At 43.3% G+C, this 27489-nt stretch overlaps 1 protein-coding gene across 1 annotated transcript in view; it reads right to left on the minus strand.

Moving 5' to 3' along the window:
* The window catches only part of myo16 (myosin XVI), a 77389-nt gene that overhangs the window by 21413 nt on the left and 28487 nt on the right, over nt 1–27489 (minus strand). The window contains exons 9-27 of the mRNA XM_070914898.1: nt 26423–26573; nt 26097–26247; nt 25599–25709; nt 22022–22087; nt 20148–20275; nt 18229–18334; nt 16905–17022; nt 16196–16343; nt 15251–15368; nt 12918–13035; nt 12162–12233; nt 11385–11526; nt 10641–10713; nt 7547–7699; nt 6722–6922; nt 5088–5163; nt 3889–4085; nt 2802–2882; nt 979–1184 (exon numbers count right to left, since the gene is read on the minus strand). Of these exons, the coding sequence (XP_070770999.1) occupies nt 979–1184; nt 2802–2882; nt 3889–4085; nt 5088–5163; nt 6722–6922; nt 7547–7699; nt 10641–10713; nt 11385–11526; nt 12162–12233; nt 12918–13035; nt 15251–15368; nt 16196–16343; nt 16905–17022; nt 18229–18334; nt 20148–20275; nt 22022–22087; nt 25599–25709; nt 26097–26247; nt 26423–26573 (2416 nt within the window). The remainder of the gene's footprint in view (nt 1–978; nt 1185–2801; nt 2883–3888; nt 4086–5087; nt 5164–6721; nt 6923–7546; nt 7700–10640; nt 10714–11384; nt 11527–12161; nt 12234–12917; nt 13036–15250; nt 15369–16195; nt 16344–16904; nt 17023–18228; nt 18335–20147; nt 20276–22021; nt 22088–25598; nt 25710–26096; nt 26248–26422; nt 26574–27489) is intronic.

The following is a 27489-nucleotide window of genomic DNA, read 5'->3' on the forward strand; positions in this document are numbered from 1 at the left end:
CAGGAATGTTCATGTTAATCCCTTTATCCTCAAAAAGAGAGAGAGGCCAGGAGACAGACTGAGGATGGGAGAGAGAGAGAGAGTAAAAAAGAGAGAGAGACAGACTTAGAGCTAAATCCTCTCAGTATTCCACTGGTTCTCAGAATCAGAGGAACAGGACGAGAAAGACTGAGACAAACAGCCAAACTGAGAGGGAAAGAGAGTGAGATAAAGACATGGAGGAGAGGTGGTGTGACAGAAACACACCATTCTTGCTGCTTCTCAACGAAACAGGGAAAAAACAAGTGACAAAAAAAGGCTAGTGAGATGAAGTCAAAGAGAAGTCTAAGTGGGGAACAGGGATCTACCACTTTGCAGGAAAGCCAGGAACACAGTGAAAGAGTTAAGAAAACAGGTGATGGGGAGAAATAATGATGAACATTCAAGTGTGGGACATGGAGACCTTACACACAACTGACTAGTTAATGTGCGTGTGTCGGGCTGACATGGGAAATGTGATAGTGGCATTCATCAGCTGCAACAGACTCCCATCATACTTTAAAAAAGCCATTCAAGGTCATTCTGTGCTTCTAACAGTAAGGGTTGCTGTGACTTGTCAGTGCTAATGTATCAGTCTGCATGTGAGAGTGTGATCCTGTACAGGACATGCCCTTGCATTCATTTGCAGATGTGGAGAAGGTATATGCTGTCACGCTTTCAGCTTACAGCTTTGACCTGCTTGCCATGTCATACATAAACTGACAGAGATCGCAGTGACCTGCTGGGAGCGTAATGCATCTGAACAACAGAGATCAGTGAGACAGGCAAAAAAGCAGAGCAATCCATCTTCTTTAAGACCTTTCCTTTACAGAACAAGCTGAAAGAGAAGAGGAGGCTGTGAAGTGAATGAATCAGCATACAGAGACAGAAAAATAATTTCGCAGGACGAGTTGTGACAGTTGCAGCGCTCTTAATTATGCAACCTGCTCTGGCACTGACCTGCTGAGGAAGCCTGGGAAGGACAGGCGGACAGGGTATCCATAACGGATCATGCGCACCATCTCAAGCACCCCGATGTACTGCAGCTGGGTAGACACATGGAAGCTGTCAAAGCTGTCTGGCTGACCACTGGCGTTGGGGCGCACACACTCCACAAAGTGAGGAGTGGAAGCCTGCAGCTTACTGATCACCTCTGACAGCGAGTTCTGAAAGAGGAAAAGGGAAAGAAGATACAGTCAAAGGCACTCACTGGTAATAATGATAAAATGAGCAACATGTTCTGATTAATAACACTTATTAGTGTTTAGGTTGGAAGAGCTCTGTGGCTGTTCTTGTACAGTACGTTGTATAAAAGGGAAGGAAGGGCTCACTGGCTTCGGCCTTTTGATGCTGTAACTTGATTTGCGAGCCACAGTGACTGCAGTGAGATCATGTTGTGTTTCAGACAAAGTGGTCAGATTTTTTGGGGGGGGTGTTTTGCCTCTGGAGGAAGCAAAAACACAAAGAGCTCTTTGCTCTTTCTAAGGGTGTGTGAGCTTTTCTTCAAGCCCTGAATTCACAGATGCTGCATCCAAGGTCACACAGACACACACACAAACACACACATATATATACCCACACACCCACATGCACGTAAACACTTACATCTGTGTTTTCGTCACTCCTCAAACTGACGTCAGTCTACGCTCTGCATATCTTTAGGTACAATGATCAACACCTCACCCCTCGTCTTTGAACGTCACTACCAGCATTCACATTGCCGTCCTTCCTCCAAACATGCGCATGCACACACACAAATGCGTGCGCACGGCACACAGTGGTTGTTGTTCATTGTTCATTCATTCATGTGGAGGGTTTCATGCTTGGCTTGGTACAGCATCATTCTTCAGCCCACTTTCTCCTTCCCTGCCATTCCCCGAGGAACCAGTCGACCACAAGCCCACAACTCTGATTGTGCAACACACTGGTTTCATTCAAACCGAAGGTACTGCTTCTCTGAGCCACACTTCAGCCTCCTTGCGTCACCAGCAGACACTGAACTGCTTTCCTCTAACTGAATATTACTGTTGCCTTATATTGTTATGAAATCACAGTGCCCTACTCTGAATAGGTCTTAGGGCTACATTGTTGCTAAGGCTGTGTTTTTTGTACAAGCGAAAACAATGTGTTTTGAGGACTAGGGTGAGGGAGTGGGTGTGCAAGGACGAGGTTGCACAAAGTACAGCGATTTCTTGAGATATGGACTAAATTCACACAAAACAAAAAGGTTCATTAACAAATTGCTGCATTAATTTGAGATCCAGATGCTTACAGGTAATCTATGTAGGGAACGGGTATTCAGTAAAATAAGGACAAAGGTAAAATGAACAGATTGGCATCAAAAGGATAAATGAAACTTGTACATTGACTTTTCCATAATAGTTGAGGGCTGACAATGACAAACACTGCTTCAATTATGCTTGTGAAGTTGTAGCTTCTTTTTTAACCATTTTGCAGAGGGACAGAGAGTCTTCCCTAAACTCCAAAATCCATTTTCCAAATTGCTTATTCAGTGCAAGGTCTCAAGGAGCTGAAGCCTGGCCCAGCATGCATTGGGCAAGAGGCAGAGCACACTTTGGGTTGGATGCTAGTCCATTACAAGGAAGACCTTCCTGCTGTGAGGCACAAGGACTAACTAATGAGTCAACATGTTCATTACTGACTATTATGGAAAAGAGATCCAAGCACCATGGATTGTGACTCAGAGACTGTCTTAAGAATTAGGCCGACCCTGTCTTACAAAAACTACAAATATGTGGTGAGTGAAGGGGAATGGTTCTTACCCTCAGCTGGACGGCCACTGTGATTGGTCCACAACGCTCAAGCCGTTGCAGGAAGGAGCTGGAGCCTTTCTTCTTCAAGATCTGACAGTGAAAAGAGATAATAGAGAAAAAAAATATGAGATAGCTGTGCATCTTACTTCAAATGGCCACTGAGGAATACGGAATCATTACAACGAAATCATCGCATATTAACAACAAATTAGGCTGTGTGGCTTTGACTACAGATCAAAACATGACACTTGGCTACTTTTGTCTTCATGCTGTGTAGGATGTTCGCGATGCATACTATGTAGTTCCATTAGACCACTTCTCTGTCAGTCCCAATTATTCTGTTTCATATGCTTTACAGCCCAACTTGGCCCACAGCATTTATTGTCTTATATTGTCTTACACCCAACGTAGTACTGCAAAATTACTTAATGTTACCGTATAAGGCTGCTGGGACAGATCAGGGAGGTTAAAGGGGTCTTATGTAAGCCTGCTCTTTAGATGGCTAATGAGCCACAGAGACAGCAGGCAGAACCCCCTTGGAGGTTACACAACCAGCAAGCCTTTTCAGTCACACATGTGCACCAGTAAAAGGTTTTCTAAAAACATTAAAACGATTGGCAACAGAGACACAGAGAGGGGGAGGATGGATTGAAAAAGACTTGGTATATTGAGAATATTTTTATCAGGTGTGTGATTTGTGATTGTATGTCATGAGAAAAGCGTATAATCACATTATACGGGATGTGTGTGCATGTGTGTACATGCTTGACGGGTTTCTATCTCAAACAAATCCAAATCCCAGAGGTTTATATATAGCACTGTAGTGGGAAGAAGATTAAATTAGACTGTTGTTTTTTTTCCAAAAAATACTATACCCTGTTTTTCCATTGATAGGCACAGCAGTCAGTTGCCCCGTTGGAACAAAGAGCTTCTGACTGATTTTATTCACTTTAAAAGGTAGTATGAGCAATGCACCTCAATGTTTGCCTCAAATCTAATGAATGAATGTAGTCAATGTAGTTGACCGTAGCTACAGTGCAACAGTAGACTTGCTGCTTGTGTGGTTCATGCACAGTCTGTGAACAGTGCATTGTACCTTGGTAAGGTCATGGTACCTCCGGGGCTGTTGGGGGACAGTGTTGGCCGTGACGAGGGAGGCTGATGGCATCCTGTGGAGCAACAGGGCAGCTTTAGGCCCCCTCAGCCCAGCACGGCCCTGGGCTGCTGGCACCAGAGAACCAGTCTGAGTCAGCTTGGACTGGAAGAGCTGCTGCAGTAACACACTCTCACTGGCTGCCGGGCACAAAGCACATACACAGAGAGAGAGGGAGGAAAATAAGAGTGAGAAGAAGCGACGGCATTGGTGGAAATAAGGGGGTGGAGGAGAATAAGTAAAGGAGGGAGAAACAGATAGAATGAAAGAAAGGAGGGAAGAACAGTGAGGAGGATGTAAACAAGGAAGGAAGGGAGGAGTGAGGGTGGGGAGGAGGCATGAAGTTAGGCTCCATGTAAACAATCGGTCAGGCAACAAGAGGGGGTGGACCATGCCATTCGACAACACGTGGAGCGGTCCACAACAACAATGAGCTCATTCAGAAAGCCAAACAACATGTGTGTGAACGTGGGCGTGTGGCTCTCAACTGAAAGGCTGAGAGTGAGAGAAAGAAGGAGAGAGATGGCAGGTAGGTGTATTAAGCAAAGAAAAACAAACATAAGACCTGGATTGATTTAAGGACTTAATTACACACAGCCCCCTTATTGTCTTTTCATTTAAAGCAATCATTGCTACCACCTGAATATAGACTTACATAGATCCCTCTGCCCTCCTATTAGCTTTAAGGCTTAAACTTAAAGTGGGGAGGGGATGACATCCATAAGAAGAAACCATACAGTACGTATGTCAGTGTGTGCGGCTAAATGGCGGCGACGCATAGACTCGGTCAGACGGAGGGACAACAGCCAAGTGTGAGTGAAGGGCTAGCCTTTAGAAGATTAGCCTCATCATGGAAATTATAGCAATTAGGCTGCTGGACGTAAGGCTAGCCTGGCAGTCACACAACGACTGCCTCTGTCCTGCTAACCACAACACCTCACATCTGGCACCTTCTATAGACAACATACACACAGACGGTGCTGTCTGCTGCATATGGGATGAAACACACACACAAACACAACCACACTCAGACAAAAAGTGGTTTTGTGTGCTGTTGGTTTAGACAAGAGTGCATCTTTGTGATCAAGTGTGCTCTGACGCCACAGCGTGCTCATATGCATGTTCATTCATTGGGTACTTACACTTCATCGTAAACAAGAGATTCTGAGGAAGGGAGTCCTTGTTTCTTGTGAGCGATCCCGTGAGGTCATATGAAATCTGGTGGAAAAACAAATCATACATGGACATTCACTTATATAGTACATTTAAACTTATATGCAACACGAAATAGTTATGAATACACCAATTTACATTAACCTATATCTTTGTGAAAGCACTAATTGGAGCTCATTTGGCTATAAGATGTGGTAGCATAATGTATTTTGTGGAAACATCTTCTAGTATCAGGGTGTTGACTTGATCTTTTTTTTTCTGTCATGGTGAGTGTGGCAATCCTAATGTGGACAATCGTCACCTAGTCTTCTACAGGACAACATTATTTAGAAATACAACATGTAAACCTGAATAATGCTTAGTAGTCTGTACTGTAATATGTTGAGTTGTCCATGGACCAGTTGCCAATGTTATTCCCTCTAGTTTTTAACCATTTCCTATTAGGTATCCATCTTAATATGTTCTCACAGAATTTTATATTATAAGTGGGTGTGTTAGGGGCGGGTAATAACTGTGGCCAATCACATCGGCAAAATACTATTTTTCCCGAGTTAATCTCAAAGAGTTTTTCTCTGGCAAATTGATGACTTTTTAATCTCAGAGAATATTCAAGTTTCAAGTCAAATTTACGACTTTAATCTCGGAAATTCTGAGTCTTTACTTGGAATATTGCCTTACCCCTCGGCTCCATAGTTTTTTTTTATACCTATAATGGCCCTAATACGCTGTCGTACAAATGTTCTATGAAACACCAGCGAAAATATATAGCAGGCCAAACATGACTATATTAAACCACAGACATGCTACTAGGGGAAGATAATGAGTTGTCATGTCAATCTCCTTCTTCCGCAGAAGATCATAAAGCCTGAGGCATGTCCTTAATGCCTGAGGTAGATTACTGACATGCACTTCATTGTCTTTCTGTCTTAAACATATATGTTTGAGTGAAAAACAGCAAGAATTATGGCTCAATATTGTTAACATATTTCAAAATGAATAAAAAAAAAAGTTGTAACAATCCTGGTGATCTTCAGTTATGCATTATGTATGTGCGTCATAACTGAGGTGCACATCGAACCAGGAAATCAACAAACTAAATACAGTTCATATGTAAAGGGCTTGGCATATGAAACCTACCATGGCCAACATTATGAATCTCTCATGGACCTTATTTAAGCAATGTTTGTATGTTTAATAAATGGACTCCTTCAGAGAGGCTGTCTTCCCCCTTTTGGCAGTGGAATTCAAAACAATGAATCACGTCTAAACTCCGAGAACAAACAAGCAATCACTGTCACTCAGCATGTTCTTGCATTGTATGTGTAGGTGTGTTCCAAACAGAAAAAGGTAAGTGGGCTTGGTTCTAATAATAATGTTAATAACCAGTGCTCAGCCAAAGAAGTCAAATGTTGGATACACTGATTTTTGGTCTGATTTTCTGTCTGGGAATATGTAAAAAAGATGTTACCTGTGGTCATAATTTAGGATTTTTCTGTTTGTCGTTCAGTAGAGTTGAGAGGTCTACTGCAATGACAATTAGTTGATAGATTTCATGTTGTACTGCCCAACCCTACCGCCTCATTTTTCTGTTATACAGACAGACCTGTCCAGCATAGTGTCTGACAGTGAAAGCTGGGCCCTGGTCTTTGGGCGGGGGGTTTCCGTTGCCGTCCTTGGTTGTGAGGGAGAGGCCATGGGTCGGATTGGAGTCCAGCTGGGTTGACAGCCTCTTGTACAGGGTCTGCTCTGTTGGCCGCAGACTCTGGCTCTCCTCATCTAACACACACAGCAGTCCCTGAGGCTTCTGGAGGCAGAACAAACAGATGGTCACGTTATTTATATCAGTCATGTTCACAAAGCACCCTTGATAATAATAGTAATAAATTATTTTCATCATGACACTTTTATTGATCCCCATAGGGCAGAGTTGTCCCTCTAATATCAAATAGCTTTAATCATTTTCCTTTGTTTTAGATTTTTGGGGCATTTTGGCCATTATTGATAGAGATAGTACAGACAGACAGGAAACATGGGGTGAAAGGATAACATGCAAAAAAGGTCACAGTCGAACCAGGGATATGTTGCAACTACATGGTATGCATCTTAACCACTGGGCTACCACCAGTCCTACCAGTAATATTCCAGTTTGAGTTTTATTTTTTACACAACTAATGTTTAGATGTTACATGTCTGTTGGATGTCTCACTTTCAAATGAAACCTCAATAAGGGAAAAAAGAGAGAAACAGCAATTAATTTGCGGTTTTTCAAATTTTAAAAACAAGAAGACGAAAGTGACGAAATAATGAATTTAATTTAGCTGTGTGATTTTAAAGCTTTTGTAAAAGCTGTGGGTTGGCTTGCAGTGTTGAATTACACCATGAGTCACCAAACTGAGCTGGACTGGTCTAAACCAGCAACGTAAAATACCTGAAGAAAGAAGTCCAGAACGGCTGGTTGGTTGCCGGGGGAGCGTGGGGTCTCCATGGCGATGCCCTCCTGCAGACACTCAGCCTGCTCCTGCTGGAATAGCACCTCAGAGACGTACTGCCTCAGCCGCTCGTTGGTCATGTTCACGCACAGCTGGAATGCACACAACACACACTTAGACACAAGCATCAACCTGTAAACACACACTTCAGTGAACACGGCATGAAGTTCCTCCTCAGAGACACGGTGCTGCATGTTTGTTTTTAAAGCAAACAAATGCACAAATACAAACTCAAACACAACCTGCTGTGGCACCACCAGAGAAGTCAATGGGGCATAAATGAACTGACTACTCATATAACACACCTGACCCCGATATTATGAGAACTGTTTACAGGGACACCTCAAGCATGGTATACACAGTCATGGGTGACCTGATGTGGGGCCTTTTTTTCTATCCCACTATAATATGGACAAAGTGTTCCTGCTGAGACACATGAACTCTTACTAACCCAGCAGTCAACCAATCTGAGCACAGGGAGGACTCAACCAAATGGGTTTGTCTGGCGTGTGTGTGAGGGGAGACTCAAGTGTGACTTGTCACATTGATGTAATGAGAAAGAACGTGGAATATGAAGTGGAACAAAACACGACAGCAGACTGCAGCAACAGGCCTGTTAAACTTCTCCTGAACCCAAATGTGTCACAAAGCGAAACACAGAAAAACAAGTCTTACAGTGTTGTAGTCTAAGAATGACTTGTCACACTTGTACTTCAGTGAGGTGTCCCTCTTTTCAACCCAGAATCTGAGGCATCTATCCTGTGTACTTTATGTTTTGCATCCAACATGAAAATAAATGCCAGACCAAGCAAGCCATGTGATAAAAACACGACTCTCGTAGGTTAGGTGATAATGACTAGCTCAAAAATAAAGTGAAAATGAAAATATTGATGTTGTATTCAGTGCTCAAATAGAGCCCTGCACCCCTTAGCATCAGGGTAATGGTGTTTAAGATTTATCCAGTCACTGAAAAGGCTGAATGTCCATTTGCTGGAAGTGTGAAAATCGTAAATAAACAGAGTGGAGTTTGTCTCTTTGGGCGCTGTCATGTGATTATGTCAGAACAGTGCCATGACCCACATTTTGTCTCAGAGTCCACTGATTGAGAAGTGCCGATCTAGAGGTGTGTTGTGCTGTAGTCCTGTTTCTCTTTCATCAGTGTTTGTCTAGAAGCTCGTGGAGTATGTTAAAGGCTTAGTCCCAGCAGGTGGTTGATTGAGTTAGCTCATTAGCAAAGTGCTGAGCAGGTACAACACAATCCTGACAAACACAGCTCTAATTAACAAGCACTAATGACCCTGATCATGCTGCGCATGTGGAGCGTGGCTGTGTATGTGTCTGCATGTGTGTACAAACATGTCAGAGTGAGAGGGCTTGTTTGTCACTGATATGTGACATCTACTGTAAGAGATTATCGTGTTTTTTTATCCAGACCTTGCTCCTCCTCTTCTCTCCTGTGGGTGGCGGGTAATGAGTGTGTGATTTGAGCAGGCTGATATCGGTAGGCGGCAACAATGGAGAAGATGTCTGAGGGAAAGAGGCGGGCAATGCCACCGCCTGCCAGAGATAGTGTCTCTTTTTTTTCTCGTTTTGTTATCCTCCCACGAACCTTTCTTCTCTTCTCTACTGGCACTTGCTCTCTCCGTGACCTGAAGAGGAAAGGTCACGCAATCCTTCGCTTCCACTTGGATTAGTGAACATCCAGAGGAAGAGTAAGGCCACTGACATCTTAGTGCCACACACCCACGAAAACATAAGTCACACCCACGCACGAAAGCAAAGACAAACACACACTGGTCTTAATAAAAGCTAGGAGGAGATTGGGAGTTCCACAGGGGGGGAACGTAAGCCGTGAGTAGCAGGAATAAGCACCTAGCTTCTTAAGCACTGTGACCCCCTAAGACCACACACACACACACACACACACACAGAGAGTGATATACAGACTTGTCTGGTCCTTGCTTAACAGTGCATGCTTGATGAGCACATGGCAGATTTACAGCCCATAACAGGTGAGCTGTATAGAGCTGCACATGTTGTACTCTGTACACTGTGCAACGTAATCACACACACATACTGACATATTACATACTGAAAACAACCAAGCATCGCAGACATACTGATCCATCTGTCTACATAGTACATACGCAAGCACACTGGGTTAAATACGCAAAGAGTTACACATACACATATTTGTACAGTTACAAATACTAATACACATGTAGCCGTTATATGATGCTATGGAGGATTTAATAACCTCTCCAAGAAGAAGGAGCTATTTGTGGGCTATTTTCAGGCTCCCACTGTTGTGTGCTGAGACACTAATACAGGGTGGATTTACTCATGTTTTTAGCCAGACTGTTGAATATTAAACACAACTGGCAGTTCAGTTTACTGGATGACCACAAGATTATGCAGCTTAATTTGAAACTATTTCCGTATCTGCCATTGATGCTGGCCATTTTATTCAATAATGTGAACAATGCAGCCTTGAGATAAATGTTAACATTTCTTCATGCAAACAAACAAACACAAATACAGTTTGGAGCAAATTCATTGGATCAAGATTTGATTTTGAAACAAGAGTCAATAATGATTTGTATTGTGACCCCAAAAAGCTAAACTGAATTGTATTGTAAAAATAGGCTACTCGCACACACACATTGGTTTGAAGCTGCCTATTACTCTGATAACTCACACACAGGCAGTCATTGTGCCAGCGGTCAGGTCATTTGAGGACAGCTGAGAATCACGCCACAGACCTCACCTCATTCATTACAGACTAAAATGTCTGGACTAAAATAGATAACAGTCCCAAATATTTCAAAAATATCATCTGTTTGAAACGGCAATACCACATACTATTCAGGATGGCCTACTAAGCCAATGATGTTAGTCAGGGAATGTCTGAAATGCATTTGGCTTGATTAGGAGAAATTATCTGCCGGTTTGAAGGGAAGAGAAACACAACATGGATGTGTGTTTGGCGGGGAAAGATTGACTGAAATTTAATAAAAGTAACCATTGTCCCACCTGCTCAAATCCATTCCTCTGAAATTCTTCAAACCCAAAGATGTCCAAGATCCCAATTTCTAAGGCAGGATCACTGGAAGAAATGAACAGGACATATTCATTATATTACACCACTTTTACTCCAAGATCAACGTGAGAACTTGCTTGCGTCACTCTGACAGGAATTATCATGTTTGTGTGTGTGTGTGCACATCTGAAGTGGGTGTGCCATGACTAGTGCAGTGGACAAATTTATTACATTCTGTGGTTGGTGTGTAAACAACGCAAAGCACAAACACATTCCAGGAGATGGAGCCCACGTTATCTGACCGCGTGTGATAAGACTTCACAACATCAACAACACCAAGGATCCCATGGCCTCCACCTAGGCGTGTATGTGTGTGTATTTAAGGTTTTGTGTGCGAGACCTCCACATAAACCTTGGGTGTGTCCTCCACGTCTACCCTGTTGTTCAGTATTTTTCATTTCAGTGTACATGCCTATTCGTGCATGTCATGCAACGTAAACTATTACAAACCTCCAACTGTGAGTCACATTACAAAATCAGTGCTATCAATCCAGAGGCCCTGAATGAATGACTGCTCCTGTGCGATGACAGCATTGGTGGTGTTTGTGACAACATTTATCAACGGCCTGGGCTTCCAGAGAAAAACCTGAGGCACACATGTGCATAAACACACACAGACACACAGACACACACACACACACACACACACACACACACACACACACACACAGCTGTACCCAATGCTGTCGTCCTGCCCCTGTAGGTAGTCGTTGGTGCTGTTGACCAGATAGCTGAAGAGGCGTCCATAGATGGCCTTCGCGAGCTGGTCTCTGTACTGCTCTGACATCTCCACTGTGTGGCGCCGAGTGATCACGTCACCTGACACAAAAGAAACAAGGTTGTTTCCTGCTGCAAGAAGACACTGATCACTGTGGTTTACGCTAAACAAAGTGTGAATAAGCAAGACCGATACATCTGCATGGCCAATATTATCGATGGATTTTAGCTTATCACAAGTATCTTGATATCTACATATATATGGCTGACAATTTTCAGTACATATCCTATCCAAAAATATTTTTGAGAAATAAATGTTGCAGTGTTGCCACTTCATCATTTGTCCACCAGAGACCGGAAAGAGTTCATTTTTCAACTGTAAACTGTCTCGCTCTGTACAGATCTTGGTCAAAATAACGGAATATATATAAATATAGGCCAATATATTAACATATTTTTTAAACTCTTGAATATTGATACCTGTATCAGCCTTAAAATTATTTCTTCTGACCATCTGAAGCTATTTGATCTGATATCTGCTATTTGAGACTGATGTCACGCTAATAAAGCTCCTTGTTGTTACTGCTTAAGTTACTGCACCTTATTAAAAGCTGTATTTAAAACTTGTCTTTGCAGTAAAGATTGATCCGTTGATAAGCATTGTGACAGAGTGAATCTGCTTATGTGTGGGTGGAACAGGGAGGGTCAAGTGATGGCGAAGGACGACGAGTGGATACCTTTGAAGTACTGAATGTCAGAGGTGAGGGCGGAGCTTAAGTCGTTGGAGCACACCTGCAACATTCCAGAAACTGTGCAGAGGAAGACAGAGAGGCACAATTAATCAGTGGCATGGAGACAGGATGAAAAACATCAAAATATTATTTTTTAAACATTAACAGAAAGGTAGCACTGATAACATCCCAGAACCCATTCTGCTCTTCCCTGCTGTGACGATGCGCTCTGCTCCAGATCAGTCACACTTAATCGATCGGTAGAGATGGCAGCAATTAGTCATCAGCGGATTTCTGAGCAGAACCCATAAACAAGCAACAGAAACAGGTGACAGCAACCCAGAACCCCTTTGCTGACATCACTAGCCATGACATCACCCTGACAACGACTGGCTCTTTCCCGTTCAGGCGCTGATGTCATTTGTTTACCATCTCACTAAGGTCAGGGGTCACAGGAGCACATGTTGTGGTTGCATAATGAGAGAGCGAGACAGAGAAAGAGAGAAAACACTGACCTCAATAGTGGGAAAGTGTGTGTGTTATAAGAGCGATCTCTCCTCACCATGGTTACGTTTTGGCAGAAAATGAGGCTTACCAAACAGGTGACTGTCTGGCCTTTAGCTAGAGCTGGCAAGCTGCCAAGCAGAACTCCAAGGGAGAGAGAAAAGGAGGAGCGATGACGGCGAGGTAAACAAGATGAGTGGGTTTGATGCACCCCTCCTCCCCAACCCGGTCATGTGACGGGGGGGGGGGGGCACTGACCTCTCTCCAGTAGCTGCAGGTCAGAAGGGAAGGCTGTATCGGCATCTGTCAATGCAGTAAAACGTAGGTCCCCAATATGGAGCACAGCGGATAGCAGCATAAACACTGAGTCAACCTCCTAGCAGAGAGAGAGAGAGAGAGAGAGAGAGAGAGAGAGCGAGAGAGAGAGAGCGAGAGAGCGAGAGCGGGGAAATTAGTAAAATCTTGGTGCAATCAAAAACATGGATTGCCATTTTTTCACTGCTTAATACCAACTTACACTACAGGAAATGCTGAGTAAATGTTCCATGACCCTAAATCCAATCCAAGGACTGGCGATATTCTATATCTATCTTGATGTAAACAAATCCCTCTTTGCCATACACCTCCATTGTTGTTCAAACACATAAATGAGCCACACTAGTGACAAGTTCCTTCATTACCACGGCCCCTGGAGATTTTTTAATTCAATCTCATATACGACCTGGTGCCGAAAATACTCACCACCACACCAAATGTATATTAATCCCCAGCTGCAAATAGTTCCAACAAATATACTACTCCTGTTTTAATAAATGGTAAATGGTCTTAAATTATAAAGCGCTTTTCAACCTTAATGGTGCCCAAAGTGCTTTCAGACGAGGTCTCATTCACTCATTCACACACACATTAACACACCGATGGCGATCAAGCTGCCATTCAAGGTGCTGGCCTCCATCTGGAGCAACTTAGACTTCAGTGTCTTGCTCAAGGACACTTTGACATGTGGACGAGGGGAGCCAGGGATCGAACCCCCAACCCATGCAACAGTGCTAACCACTGCACCACCATGCCGCCCCATAACTACAGTGTCCAGCTGTTTCACGAAATTACTTGTGACAGACAGAGTAGGGAAACCAGAAAGCACTGAGAGACTGACTAACGTATCATTGGTTTGAATATTCATGGACTTTCTTGACAATAAGAGGAAAATAGAATAACCAGTCTTATCCTTCAATGTATTGCAAATGCATGACTATCTCTTAGAAAACGTTTTTTTATGACACGCCAACCCTCCTCCCTTCATTCACACACTTCTCTTCCCCCGTCCTATTCTCCCCTCCTCTCTGCCCTTGAGTAGAGGACGCTTAATGGAATACCTCCTTACCCACTGCTCTGAATGTCTGAGAGGGGGATGTTTGAGTTTGAGGGTGTGTGTGTGTGTGAATATGTCTGCGTGTGCACTCTCTCAAGGCAGGATATTGGAGCTGATATCTGGGAGATAAACACAGGCATTAGTCTCTGTCTGACGCTCTATACACAGACAGACTCCCCTTACTTAGGAAGGAGAAGAAAGGGAGCGAGGGAGAGAAAAGGAGCGATAGGGAGCGTTAATGACGATTGACCTTTGGGTCTGGACTGGGAGTCATCCCCTGATTAGACTTAGACAGAGACCAATGGGTGGTCTATCACTTCCACTCCTACTCCCCCGCTCCTTCTTCTGTCCCTCAGACTCTCTCTCTTAGCTGGTGGACATTAGCGCCCTCTGATAATACCACTATCTATCGCTCTGTTCCTCTGTAGTCTGTCCCTTAGGCTTTGCCTGCGTGTATTGACTGCTGCTGGATTAAAAGGTGAGATGGTGGTCACTCACTGCTGACAGATGCTGACTGGGAATCTAAGAATAGAAGCTGATAATGGGCTGGGAACACAGCTGGTGGTGCACAGGATGGACTGTACCACACACTGTAGCACACTACATGCACGCAGTATGCATAAATCAAAGTCCTGTCTTCGCCATTTGGTCACACATTTCACATGGTCTTTAGATAGGTAATTGAAACACATGATGAGTCCCGATTCAGGATCCTGATAAATCCACACATCTAGGTCAAATATGTCATAACAGGTCGATGATGTCTCATTTAAAATGCTTCGTGAGCCTGAATTGGGAGGACACACTTTTGTGTCCTTTGTAGCCCTCAGTAGCCCACAATCCATTATGCAGTGGTCAATCGGGAAATTACTTGTCACCATGTCATTATTTACCAGGTATTACTGGGACAACGGTCTGGTAATACTATTTAAAAACTCATAAAATGAACCATTAGTTTTGCTTTCTGTGAGGTTCGACTGTGGACATGGTGGACATGGCCCTTTGAACGACCCATTTGTGGTGGCCGCATCCTTTGGAGGACCCAGCTCCTTGACTCAGACACACTTACAGACTCTAGCTAGCAAAAATCTGAGGTAACTATCATCAATGGCATCATAAGTGGCTGTTTCAGGGTCTGTGACATCAAAACTTTGAATGATCCCTGCTGTCAATAACCTTGGAATAAACGGGCTCAACAGAAGCTGTATGCAATCAATACCTGCTTGTTGAAGCCCAGGGCTCGCAGGGCTTGTTTGACTGCTGCGAGGCGTTCCCTGCTTTGAGTAGAGGCGGTAGCTACTGGAGGGTTCTCCCCTGGAAGTCCTCCACTAAGATACCTGGAGTAAGAAAAGGAAGATGCGACAATGTGGACCAATGTTTCAGACGACCACAAAACCATAATAAACAGAGGACAAGGTGAGTCCTGAGATCAGTGTAAAGTGACATTTATGTGCATATCTTTGGATGAGAGACACCTAGAACCAAAATATTTATGAGGTAGTTTTGTGCAGAATTACGTACAGTCCCAGACACACTACGGAGAGAGATGTGTTTGGGAGAGAGGAGAAAGGGCAAACAGGGCTTTGATTCTGCAGAACTAGATCGCACACACACCCAGCAAAGACACACAAAGACACAATGGGTTGGTGGGATGCCAGAGGGGCTAGCGTGCTTCTCAAGCTCCATAACAAACCGATTCAGGTCAGTGGTTATCACACTGGTGGTGTAGAGTGGATAACATCACAGTCAGGGTAACTCACAATCACCCTGTCACTCTACAAGTTAGAACATGCATGAGTAGAGATGTGCAACACAAAACACAAATAAAAATTGATTTAAGTAAGAAATGCACTTTCATATAAATGTGCACACATAGACACACACAAGTGTGTACGTACACAGACACAGATGTTGAAAGTTGATACAAACACTCATGTATGGTCTGAGGATATCAAATATGAATATATTACATTATCAGTGTTGGATTGAACTGTACATTGTGAGCTCTGCAGCTTTTTAGCAGCATGGACTTCATGTAAGGTCTCTAATATTTATTCAGAAAGTGTCACTTAAGGAATCATTAAACTGAACAGCTCTTGTGGGTGAGATCACCAAGTGATTTTATGAACTGTCAACATCCATACGGCAGCTGACAGCCACATACCTATGAGCCAGGACATTGTTGAGGTAAAGTGCGCTGCTCTCCTCAGGCGACAGGCCTTCAGCCATCAGATAGAAGATGCTGAAGCTGTTTTGGTGAGGACGCAGGTGGACCAGACGAGACTTCTCCAGCATGTGGGTGTACACACGGGCTGAAACATCAGATGTGTTTTATACTTCAGTAACAGGTGTGTAAATTACATTTCAACAGTGCTGATGATAGCAGTACTGAACATTCAATCTGTTGCCACTGTTGAATGGCCGGTGCTCACTGATAAAATCAACTGGGGTAAAATAAGGTGAGCAGGGCTGTAAAGATGGAGCACAAATAGAAACAGTAGACTCATGGGCTTTTACTGCCCCCTGCTGGTGCTTCACTACTGAGCACCTGATCTCATAGAAAATCATACAGTACTGTGCCTTGAATATATTGTGAATCGTGTATAGTTTATGTCTATGGTCTCTGTACTATCATCATAAACGTAGTGATCCAGACTGTGAAAACAATGACTACATTTATTCTTGATTATTTAAATAAACAGATTGTTTATTTAAATAATCAAGAATAAATGTGTGGAAAAATCTAAGGAAATGCTGACAGGAGTAGCTTTTCATTCTTCTCCTATCTCTCATTTGGAATAAAGACAGTACTTTATGACAGTTCAAGTAAAGCTTACTAGCATGCTTGCTACATTGACAGAAATGCAGGTTACCTCTGAGCAGTGTCCTCCTCTTTTCACAGTATTGGATGGTCAACAGCTTGATAAATCGGCTAGAGTTGTTGTTCCTCAGAGTCTTTGCATGACCGAAGGCCTCCAGAATACAGTTAACCTGCATATTTGATCAAACCAAAGGAAATGTTACCCATGATGTGGCAAATCCTGCAGAATGACATATGATGACATGCAGATTATATACGCTGCAATTACCAAAATAATGAAATCAACTTACACATACTATCTCTCTTACACAGATTTCTAGACCTGAAACAAAAAGGAGCTCTCCTCCTGTCCCACTTTCTACCACTAGATGTCAACATACATCCATTCGGTGGGTACTCAGTATGTTCTGTGTCCCAGGATAATCAGAGAGCGAGCTGACCCAGTTATCGACTACATAACGATGACTTCATCAGTACACAGCACTTGCACTCCCAGGCTACATATTGCCTTGTTACTCAACTGATAAACTGAGCACAGAGCCTTGAATCATGTGTTAAGCACCATGAACATGTCGTAATCTGAATGCGAACCACACAATTGAGAATACAAAGACAAGTAGTCATATAAGTGTTGACCTTTTCTTTCTTTCTTTTTCATATACACTATGAGGGAGGATGACTGTCTGACCTTGCTTACATGCTTGAAAATTTAAACCGGCCATTATTTTTCTATGATTGTTCTCCTGATTTACTGGAGGAGATAAGGGTATTTCTTGTTCTACTGTACTCTACTATCATTTAAAAAAAAATCAATATTCCCTCATTAGGCTGTAAAGTATAAGGAAAATGTCCTAAAGAAGCAGCATCATAAGAGTCACCTTAATGGAAATCTTGATGATACAAACAAACATAGGGTCTGAATGCTCAAATAGTGTCTTTGACAAATGAACAGCTATCAAGCAGAGGAAACTACCAACATACTCTGGTGCACTAATCCATACATCTATTCTCTCCCCCACCTCAGCAACGGTAGGATAAATTTACACAGCTATGAACACTGCCTGAAATGGGGGAAGCAACAATAAGCACAATAAGACATAACCACATGGAGAAAGGATGTAAGGTTCAGTCAGTGCCTCGCTTTGAAGAACACACAAATACTCATTAAGTTCTTCATGAGGACTGAGCATGGAATTTGAAATGAAAAACAGCACAGATGTCTACAATAAGATTATTTTTCTTATATAATTCAAAGTAAAGAAATAAGGGCAACAAAGGATTCAAGACTCATTGCCCATGGGACATTGCGGTTACATCACATGCTCCTTAGCTAGAGAAGCCTCCAGGACACCAACCCCGTGACTGCCCAGACTTACGTGTTTCATTCTGGGCTCCAGCGCAAAGCCTTTGGGGCTGGAGCGGGCTGTCAGGTGTCTCACTATGTGCTTACAGGCCTCTGATTTCCCCGAACCACTTTCACCACTAGAGAGACAGAAAAATGCAGATTTAATCATCATTCGTCATTCATGCCTTTTTTGATGTTATTATTGTTTTACATGTTGTCTCTAATGTCTTTGTTTTAAATTAATAGCACATATGAACACTGAAACAGGCTTTGCTTGCTTTGATCATTCCTCCTGTTCACACTGACCATTAAAGAGATCCCTTTCTAAAGAGCTCCTGATGATGGGGGACAACATCCACAGTTACAGTCTATTTAGTATAAAATTCCCTCTTTGTGCTTCCTGGACTGTATTTCCAGTTGCGGTGGAGGGATAATAACACAGAGAGGGAACTTCATACTAAAGACTGTAACTTTAGTGTAGAAGCTACCCACTTGATTTGTCACAGTCATACTTAATAAGAGCAAGTAATGTCCATATGGGCACCTATTGTTTTAAGACAGACCTTTAATGTTGCAGCATTTTACACTGTTGATATGTGGCCACACAGTAGCACAACCATGTGCATGTACTGTCTTCTATTGTACAGTAAAGTGAGTTTCTGTGTTATTATATATGATGTGATATTAATAGAGGTTATAATAACCTTGCATTATGCAGATAATGCTGTATATCACGCAAGTAATACATATTTACTACATGCATTTAAATGAGGTGTTATGCATTAGTCATCAGGGTGTTTCCCCACATCTGTCACCTCAGTTACATGTCTCCACCCACCTGACATCACCCCCTCAGGGACACCCTCCCATCAATTTCACAATCTATTCCTTCTTTCTAACACAACTAATGTTGCGCCATCGACCACCACATTCCACACGATGTTACTGTCACAACTTATCTGGCACTGGACGCCTGTTTTTAATTTAGCGTTGAGTGGATATTAAATCTGACATAAGGTACCTCTACAGTACATGCTCTGACACTCACCGACACGCACAGAGTTGAGACCAGCATAGTAACACCAAGCAGATGGCTTCAGAAGGTCAGAAGCCCTTACTAATGACCGCAGTGTTGCTGTGATGCGCTGTTTGTCTGTGTGTATGTGTGTTGCTATATTTCCTACTAATGGTCCTGCTGAGTGTGAAGTCCAGAGGCCTTTCCACTGTCTTTTCATTTACCAGTTTTTATTAGATTTCAAGGGCATTTTGTTAGAGCACTAGCCTCGGGGGATCATGGCCGCTGATTGCTTGTAAACGTGTATGAGTGTCTGAGTGTGTGTGCATGGCATGTGCATGTGTGAAGAAATATAGAGTGAAACAAAAAGCTTGAATGAAAGAGAAAATGAGGGATAAAGTGAAACAGGGAAAGAAAGAAGGAAACAAGAGAGAGAGTGTGTATGTGAGAATGCATAGCACAGTGTCTTTGCATGTGAGTGTGCATTCGTGTATGTTTGTTTGTGTGTGTGAGTGAGATGGATGGTGTGTGGCCAGGGCGCATTAACTCTCTGCCAGATTGGTTACAACTCAGCGGGAATGTCACTGGAGAGCCGGAACAGGATTTAATTGCAATCAGGGAGCTGACTCCGTCCAGCCGAGGACAAAGAGCAAGAGGCTGCAACGCTCCCAGCAAAAATCCATCTCTGTGTGAACACTGAGCAGGTCTGCAGCTCAGCTCACAGGCTGAGAGCTATTAATCTCTTGGGGAGTGTTTAACAGGTGTGTGGCAGAGGGGTGTGGACAAACCAGGTGGCCAAGTGAACTTCATTATTATTCACACAATTATTTTGCATTTTTTGTCTCATAATCCATTGTTTGTGTGTGCGTGTGTGTGTGTGTGTGTGTGTGGGTGTGTGTGGGTGTGTGTGGGTGTGTTGAGGAATGAAGGAGTACCTCAAGATGAAACACTGCGGGCGTCTCTCCTGCAGCATCATGTGGTACGCTCTTTCCGCTGAGGAGAAGATGTGAGGTGGCAGAGAGGAGCACAGACGGCCTGTGGAGCTCAGGTACAACTGACTCACCTGAGAGAGAAAGATGGAGAGAGTCCGTCAAGATTACAGCCTTATATAACATGGGCTGAGCAACACAGAGGATAAAGTTTCAGCAAAACAGTGAAACCATGCTGGGTATAACTTTCCATACCTGTGTGAGTTTGTATCTGTCCCGCTCACCAACGAGGTGTGGTTTACCACTCTAGTCTAGTCTAACCATGTAATTCGACCCAAAGTGACTAAGATATCAATTAGGCGTTAACTGAAAACTGTCATCAATTTAAACACACATGTGTAAGCTGACCCAGACACTCTAGTTTACTTTGAAATAACAACCCATTAGCCAGCAAATATTTTACAGCTTAATTCCAAATATATTGCTGCATAATGTATTGCAATACTAAAATATAAATATAGAGCTAAAATGGACCAAAGTATTAACTAAATCTGATCAGCTGTCTAGTTTTTGTTTGCACACATGGAGATCTCAACTACAGCCTGAAAATGTTAACAAGCTTTTAGTCCAGACCTGAAATCAGGTTGATGTTTTCTTCCTTTCTTACCAACTGTTAGGGTTAGGTGTTGACACCCTGACAAAGTTCAGATGTTCACTCTTTATCTTTATAAAGAGATTATCAACCAGACATTTCTAAGTTTCACTTTAGTTTTACATAGATCTGCTTGTGCTAAACCCTATAACAGAAACAATTTCAATATGTAGGAACGATGAAACTTTTTCTCACAGTTGTTATACAATTCATGCCTACGGAGGAATAAACAGTTCCAACTTTGTTAAAAACACAGTAAGTGTATCAGACAGTGAACCCTTAATTATCTATCATACTGAACTGTGAGATGACTGTTCTGTGACCAGTCCAGCAGATGTGTGCCAGTGCTGTATTTGTGGCTGTGGAAAAGGGAGGGAGGATTGGCTGTGGACCACCGGGCCAGAGGGGGTGACAGACGGCCAGCAGATCACACATGTTATGACATATGTCCTTCTCACACTGGCTCCTCCTCCCTGCTCCTCCACACACACCCTCAGTTGGGTATGGATGCCTGGAGTGAATCCAGACACAGGCAGGAATGGGACAGCCAGAGGGGGCTTGGCTTCATTCTGTCATGGCAGGAGAAGATGTCTCCTCCTCCACCCACCCCCTCCTGGGTCCACATGGGCAAGCACTAAGCTGGCATTAATTCAGCTATTTCAAAATGAGTTATCTGCTATCTAAAAAAAAAAAAAGTGACGCATACTGTTGGTGATTGCTGTCACAACATTAAACAAATGATCATAATGTTTGAAGAATACAAGACTGTCAGTCATTCACTGACAGCCTCTGCTAGCTGTTGCATATGTTAAATATGCTGCTTTTCACCAATAGAGATAGTGCTTTTAAGATAAATTCTTTAAAAAGGAGAGGTAGAGTAATAAAGTCTGTGTGAGTCTGAAAGTGAGTGTGTTTGTGTGTGCTAGCTAAACTGGATCCCTCTCTTCCCTAGATGATGCAGAGTCAGCCTGTGTATCACTGACAGGAAGACTGCATTATTTATCAACCACAAGGTCCATTTCATCTGTTCATGCTCTGCTTATTATACAGCAAACATGTCTCCTTTATAATATGCTTTTGCATGTAAAAGCCATAGCCTATCAAATGTAAAGCCATGTTTTAAGCATGGGTCATAGTACACAGACCTGCAAATTCAATCTCAAGAGAGCTAAGCACAGCATATATTGTAAGCCTATGTGAAATAGAGGTCATTTAAATGCATGCTTACCAAAGTGGAGTAGATGGGCAGCTCTTTGTTTGGATTGACCAGCAGAAGGATGTGTCCAATGTAAGTCTACAAAAGAGGAGAAGAAACACACGTGACATACACTATATTGCCAAAAGTATTGGCTCACCTGCCTTGACTCGCATATGAATTTAAGTGACATCCCATTCTTAATCCATAGGGTTTAATATGACGTCGGTCCACCCTTTGCAGCTATAACAGCTTCAACTCTTCTGGGAAGGCTTTCCACAAGGTTTAGGAGTGTGTTTATGGGAATTTTTGACCATTCTTCCAGAAGCGCATTTGTGAGGTCACACACTGATGTTGGACGAGAAGGCCTGGCTCTCAGTCTCCGCTCTAATTCATCCCAAAGGTGTTCTATCGGGTTGAGGTCAGGACTCTGTGCAGGCCAATCAAGTTCATCCACACCAAACTCTCTCATCCATGTCTTTATGGACCTTGCTTTGTGCACTGGTGCACAGCCATGTTGGAACAGGAAGGGACCATCCCCAAACTGTTCCCACAAAGTTGGAGCATGGAATTTTCCAAAATCTCTTGGTATGCTGAAGCATTCAGAGTTCCTTTCACTGGAACTAAGGGGCCAAGCCCAGCTCCTGAAAAACAACCCCACACCATAATCCCCCCTCCACCAAACTTAACACTTGGCACAATGCAGTCAGACAAGTACCGTTCTCCTGGCAACCGCCAAACCCAGACTCGTCCATCAGATCGCCAGATGGTGAAGCGCGATTTGTCACTCCAGAGAACGCGTCTCCACTGCTCTAGAGTCCAGTGGCGGCGTGCTTTACACCACTGCATCCGACGCTTTGCATTGCACTTGGTGATGTATGGCTTGGATGAAGCTGCTCGGCCATGGAAACCCATTCCATGAAGCTCTCTACGCACTGTTCTTGAGCTAATCTGAAGGCCACATGAAGTTTGGAGGTCTGTAGCGATTGACTCTGCAGAAAGTTGGCGACCTCTGCGCACTATGCGCCTCAGCATCCGCTGACCCCGCTCCGTCATTTTACATGGCCTACCACTTCGTGGCTGAGTTGTTGTCGTTCCCAATCGCTTCCACCTTGTTATAATACCACTGACAGTTGACTGTGGAATATTTAGGAGCGAGGAAATTTCACGACTGGACTTGTTGCACAGGTGGCATCCTATCACAGTACCACGCTGGAATTCACTGAGCTCCTGAGAGCGACCCATTCTTTCACAAATGTTTGTAGAAACAGTCTGCATGCCTTGGTGCATGATTTTATACACCTGTGGCCATGGAAGTGATTGGAACACCTGATTTCAATTATTTGGATGGGTGAGTGAATACTTTTGGCAATATAGTGTATCTTTTACTCTGAACAAGACGTGAATCCAATTGTGCAAAATATTTGTCTTTTGGGTGTGAGGATGCACAGCTCTGCTGCGATAGACCGTTTTGATATACAAACAGGCTGAAGCTGGGGTATAATCACTTACAGACAGCTGAAAGCTAACACTGACTTGAAAACAGAAGTGCTGTCCCACTCTCTCCTTAACATCAGTATTCATGGTGGTGGTAATCTCTATTATCATAAGAATATGGTAATCTCATGGCAGAGAAAGGTCAAGAAGGGCTTTCCAACGATAACCTCAATAATGACCTTTCTCCAATAAAAACAACAAATCTTTCCTCCCACGCGGCGTACACACAAACCCTGAGGCCATACAGATAAAAATAACCAACTCCCAATATCGGACCCTTTCCGCTAAACTGCTAACCCTCTGTTTCTCACAAAGGGTCCCGGAGGCTGAAAGCTAAGGCTCTGTCCCCGGGGAGAGGGCAGGCATTGCTAACATTCTGTAACATGCTGCTCTGTCCTTAGGCCCTGGCTCAAGGTTAATGACTTGAATAAATTCCCATTGCTTTGCGGACACAGAGCAAAAATTCACACTACGAGTTTTGTCGGAAAGCTGTGCACAACTTCCCCACTAACTGTTATTTCATCTTGTAACATGCTTGTCAATAATCCAGCCTTCATCAATTCCTTCTGTCACATCCTTCCCCAGTTCCACTCTCCTCGGGGGTTTAGCAGTGCGCTGGTCCTTCTATCCTGGCAGAAGGCAGCAGACCACTCATCAAAGCCCCATCTCTGACCACCCTGCTGGGAACATATGGAGCATTCCCTGCCTTTGTCCTCCGGTTATTTCTGTCTTTCACCCACATCTCCGCTTTGCTCACCTCTTTCATGAAATGCCCTCTCTTACGTAAATAAGGTCAGGTACCTTATATATTGAAACAAGAATGTGAAGAAGGGAATGGGCAGAAATGCAAAGAAATGAATTTATTTGGTAACATGAAGTGAAGGCTGTTTTTTGTCATTTCTAAGCAAACACTTTTAGAAAAGATGGATACTATTGTTGAAAACTGTATCTTTACATGTAAAGCTCTAACTTGCTTACCTTTGCTACAAACAGAATGGAGCATAATGCATGACTGTACCATGTGCACCTACATGGCAGAGGAGTTATACACAATCAGATCAGGCGTGCCTTGATGTCCTCATGAAAGCTGCACTTTGTCCACTAACTGTCCTTTCTTTTGTCTACTTCTTCTTCCAAATGGACAATACCTCAAATCAGGCCCTCATTATTCTGAATTCTAATGATTTCTCTTTTCTTCATCCACCACTCTACTGCCTTTTATTGTCACCCACTTATCTGTGTCCCCCTGCTGTGGCTAACCCTACTGTCTGTCGCCCATCTGGGTTTCCATAATAACAGACTATTACTGCCTCTTCACAGGGAAGAGAGTGCACCGGAAAGCTCCACATTGATCTGGTTCCAGTCTTTATAGAGCTCAGTCCCCGTGGAGAAGTATGGGCCAGACAACAGTTTTAAAGGAAAGGAGGAAATGAGGATATAAAATGGATATAAAATGGATTGGAAAATAGTTGGAGATGAAGGCATTTTACTCCTGAATATAGTTATGGATTTATCTTTCTAATCGATCTAAATGGTATTGATTTTGTAATTGTCACCAGTATAAGTGTGTGTGTGTTTTAGGATTAGGTACCACTCTTACACAAGTCAGCAGGCCGAAACAGAGAGATTCAGCTCATGAACACAACCTGGTGTACAGACTGCTAAGACTAATAAAGACATAACTACACTCAGAAAAATAACTATTCACCCCGAGTCACTGGCTGCAAAGTAGTCAGGTATCACACTGTAGGTCACAAATATAAACATTATCTGCACGATAGTCTTCAGGAGAGGAGGTACAGTATTTGTGATGTACTGTGTGTGATGTTCATACTGGATAAGCAGACACTCAATGTACATATGCTGGAGGGAAACTCACTGCACTGCTCATGGGTATAAAGAACGTGTGATGTGATCCAAACATCGTAAACAACACAACACAACACTCCAATGCAAATAAACAATTACAGTGGCCCAGTTATGCCCAAGAGGGAATGTGTGTTTCTCTGTGATCTGTGATTTCTCTGTGATCTGTGCGTGCTTTGTGTTCTAATTCATGTTTGATGTTGAGTAGGAGTCCTTGTTTAGTGGCTCAAGGACACTGGAGTCTTACGTAGATTTGGTCGTTGCCAAAGCGCTTCTGCATCTCGTACAGCAGGCTGCTGTCGGTCAGCTCGCTGAGGGACGCCAGGTCGTCATTTGGGGCTGGAGGCATCAGCTTGACCTGAGGAAAATGTATGGTGAGAGTTAAAATTAACATGTCTCCACTAAGATCTGCATCTTGAGGCAGAGAGCATTTTACGTGATACATTTCCAGTTATATTCCATTGAGGCCCACAGATGTTTTTTTCCAATCAAACTCTTCACCAGCTGATTTCTTCTATTAGCCCACCTTTCATTTGAGACTACCATGTCAAAATGAATCGGAGGATCTACAATGCTCTTGGGTCTCAAATGCACATTATTGGAGAGATCTACAAAACATATTGCTCATATGGAATATATTAAATCTTTCTTCTTATGTAATCCTACTGGACGTTTGGGATTATCTCCAGTCTTACTGCCACACTGTGTTTTTTTGTACTGCAGGAGTTGTAAGGAGACAAAGTACCTGCTCTAGTTTGCTTGTTCCAGAGCTAAAGGGGCCATCTAGGCCATTGTCCTGGGAGGGCTGTCGGCTCAGTGCTCCACCTGCCTCTCTGAACATGGCACACTTCTCCAGCAGACTGTCTCGCTTAGAGATAGAGAGACCCAGGGGGTTCCTGAGTGATAGATGGACAGGCAAGGAGTTGGACAAGACACAGTACATGGAGGGACAGGAAGCAGATTTGGGAGGATGAAGAGGAAGGATGAGAGAAAAAGGAAAATAAAAACATAATTTCCAATCTGCGGAGCAACCATAAGACATTAATTGTGCTCATGCAGCTGTTAACCCACATGTTCTTGACAGGAGTGTTGAGGTCGTGTGAACCGCCATCATAGCGTTGGTCAGTGGAGGGTAGAGGAGCGGAGGGGTCCGTCAGTCTCTGCAGCCAGCTCTCCTCTGCATTCAGCAGCATATCAGCTATGGGCTGTGACACAGCGATGCCTGGTGACATGATACACAAAACAGGTAGACAAGCTATCAGTGTAGCTATTTTATGTGACATTTGAAATTCACAGAGAAATGTTTCATTTGATATAGGCAAAAAACAGCAAATTGGAAAACCATTGGTGACATAAAGACATTAAAAGTAATAATATTGTTAGCTAAAGACCATAATACTGAAAAAACAGGGACACCTTTCTGTTCTCTTGTCTTTGAGCCTGTACTGGTGCAGAATGTGAACCCCACTGTGGATCAATCCAACTGTGCTTAAGAGGAAGGGGGAGTTAAGATCCCCCCTGTCTGTAATGAGGTCTAACAGGGCACAAGGGAGGGGAATGGCTTCATCCTGTCTTTTTATTTCTGTGTGACTGACAACCCCCTAGACTCCGATCTCTTGCTCTGGCTTTCTTTCGTCATGTGGCTGCTGAGGGAGGGGTGTGGGGCTCCAAGTGAAAAAGAGGGGGGTTGTCTCGGTCTCTGAGGGCTTGTCTCACATCTTTTCTAAGCCTACATGCTATAGGGGGCTATTGATTAAGGCCAGAGTGAGGCAGTCAGAGGTGTGATGAAGCCATGGGAGTAAATGGCTAGAGGCAGCTATGATAGTCTATCCCACAATGAGGTTCGGAGGAAAAAGGTCCCTCTATATGACACGTTTCATCACCTTCACACAAGAGATGCCAACTTACATTTACAGTGACTACACTACATTCATCAGCAGCCTGGTGCAATGGTTTTATACGGTTCTGTTCAGCTTTGAGATGTGGGGAGTTCTAACCCTGCAGTGTGTGTGTGTGTGTGTGTGTGTGTGTGTGTGTGTGTGTGTGTAATTGATATAAATATGTAAATGAACACTATTACACCCACAGAGAAACTGCACATTTCACAGAGAAGCTGAGGATAGATTAGTTCTTTTTAG

Source organism: Enoplosus armatus, chromosome 11 (genome assembly GCF_043641665.1).
Source record: "Enoplosus armatus isolate fEnoArm2 chromosome 11, fEnoArm2.hap1, whole genome shotgun sequence".
In the NCBI taxonomy this organism is placed as follows: domain Eukaryota; kingdom Metazoa; phylum Chordata; class Actinopteri; order Centrarchiformes; family Enoplosidae; genus Enoplosus; species Enoplosus armatus.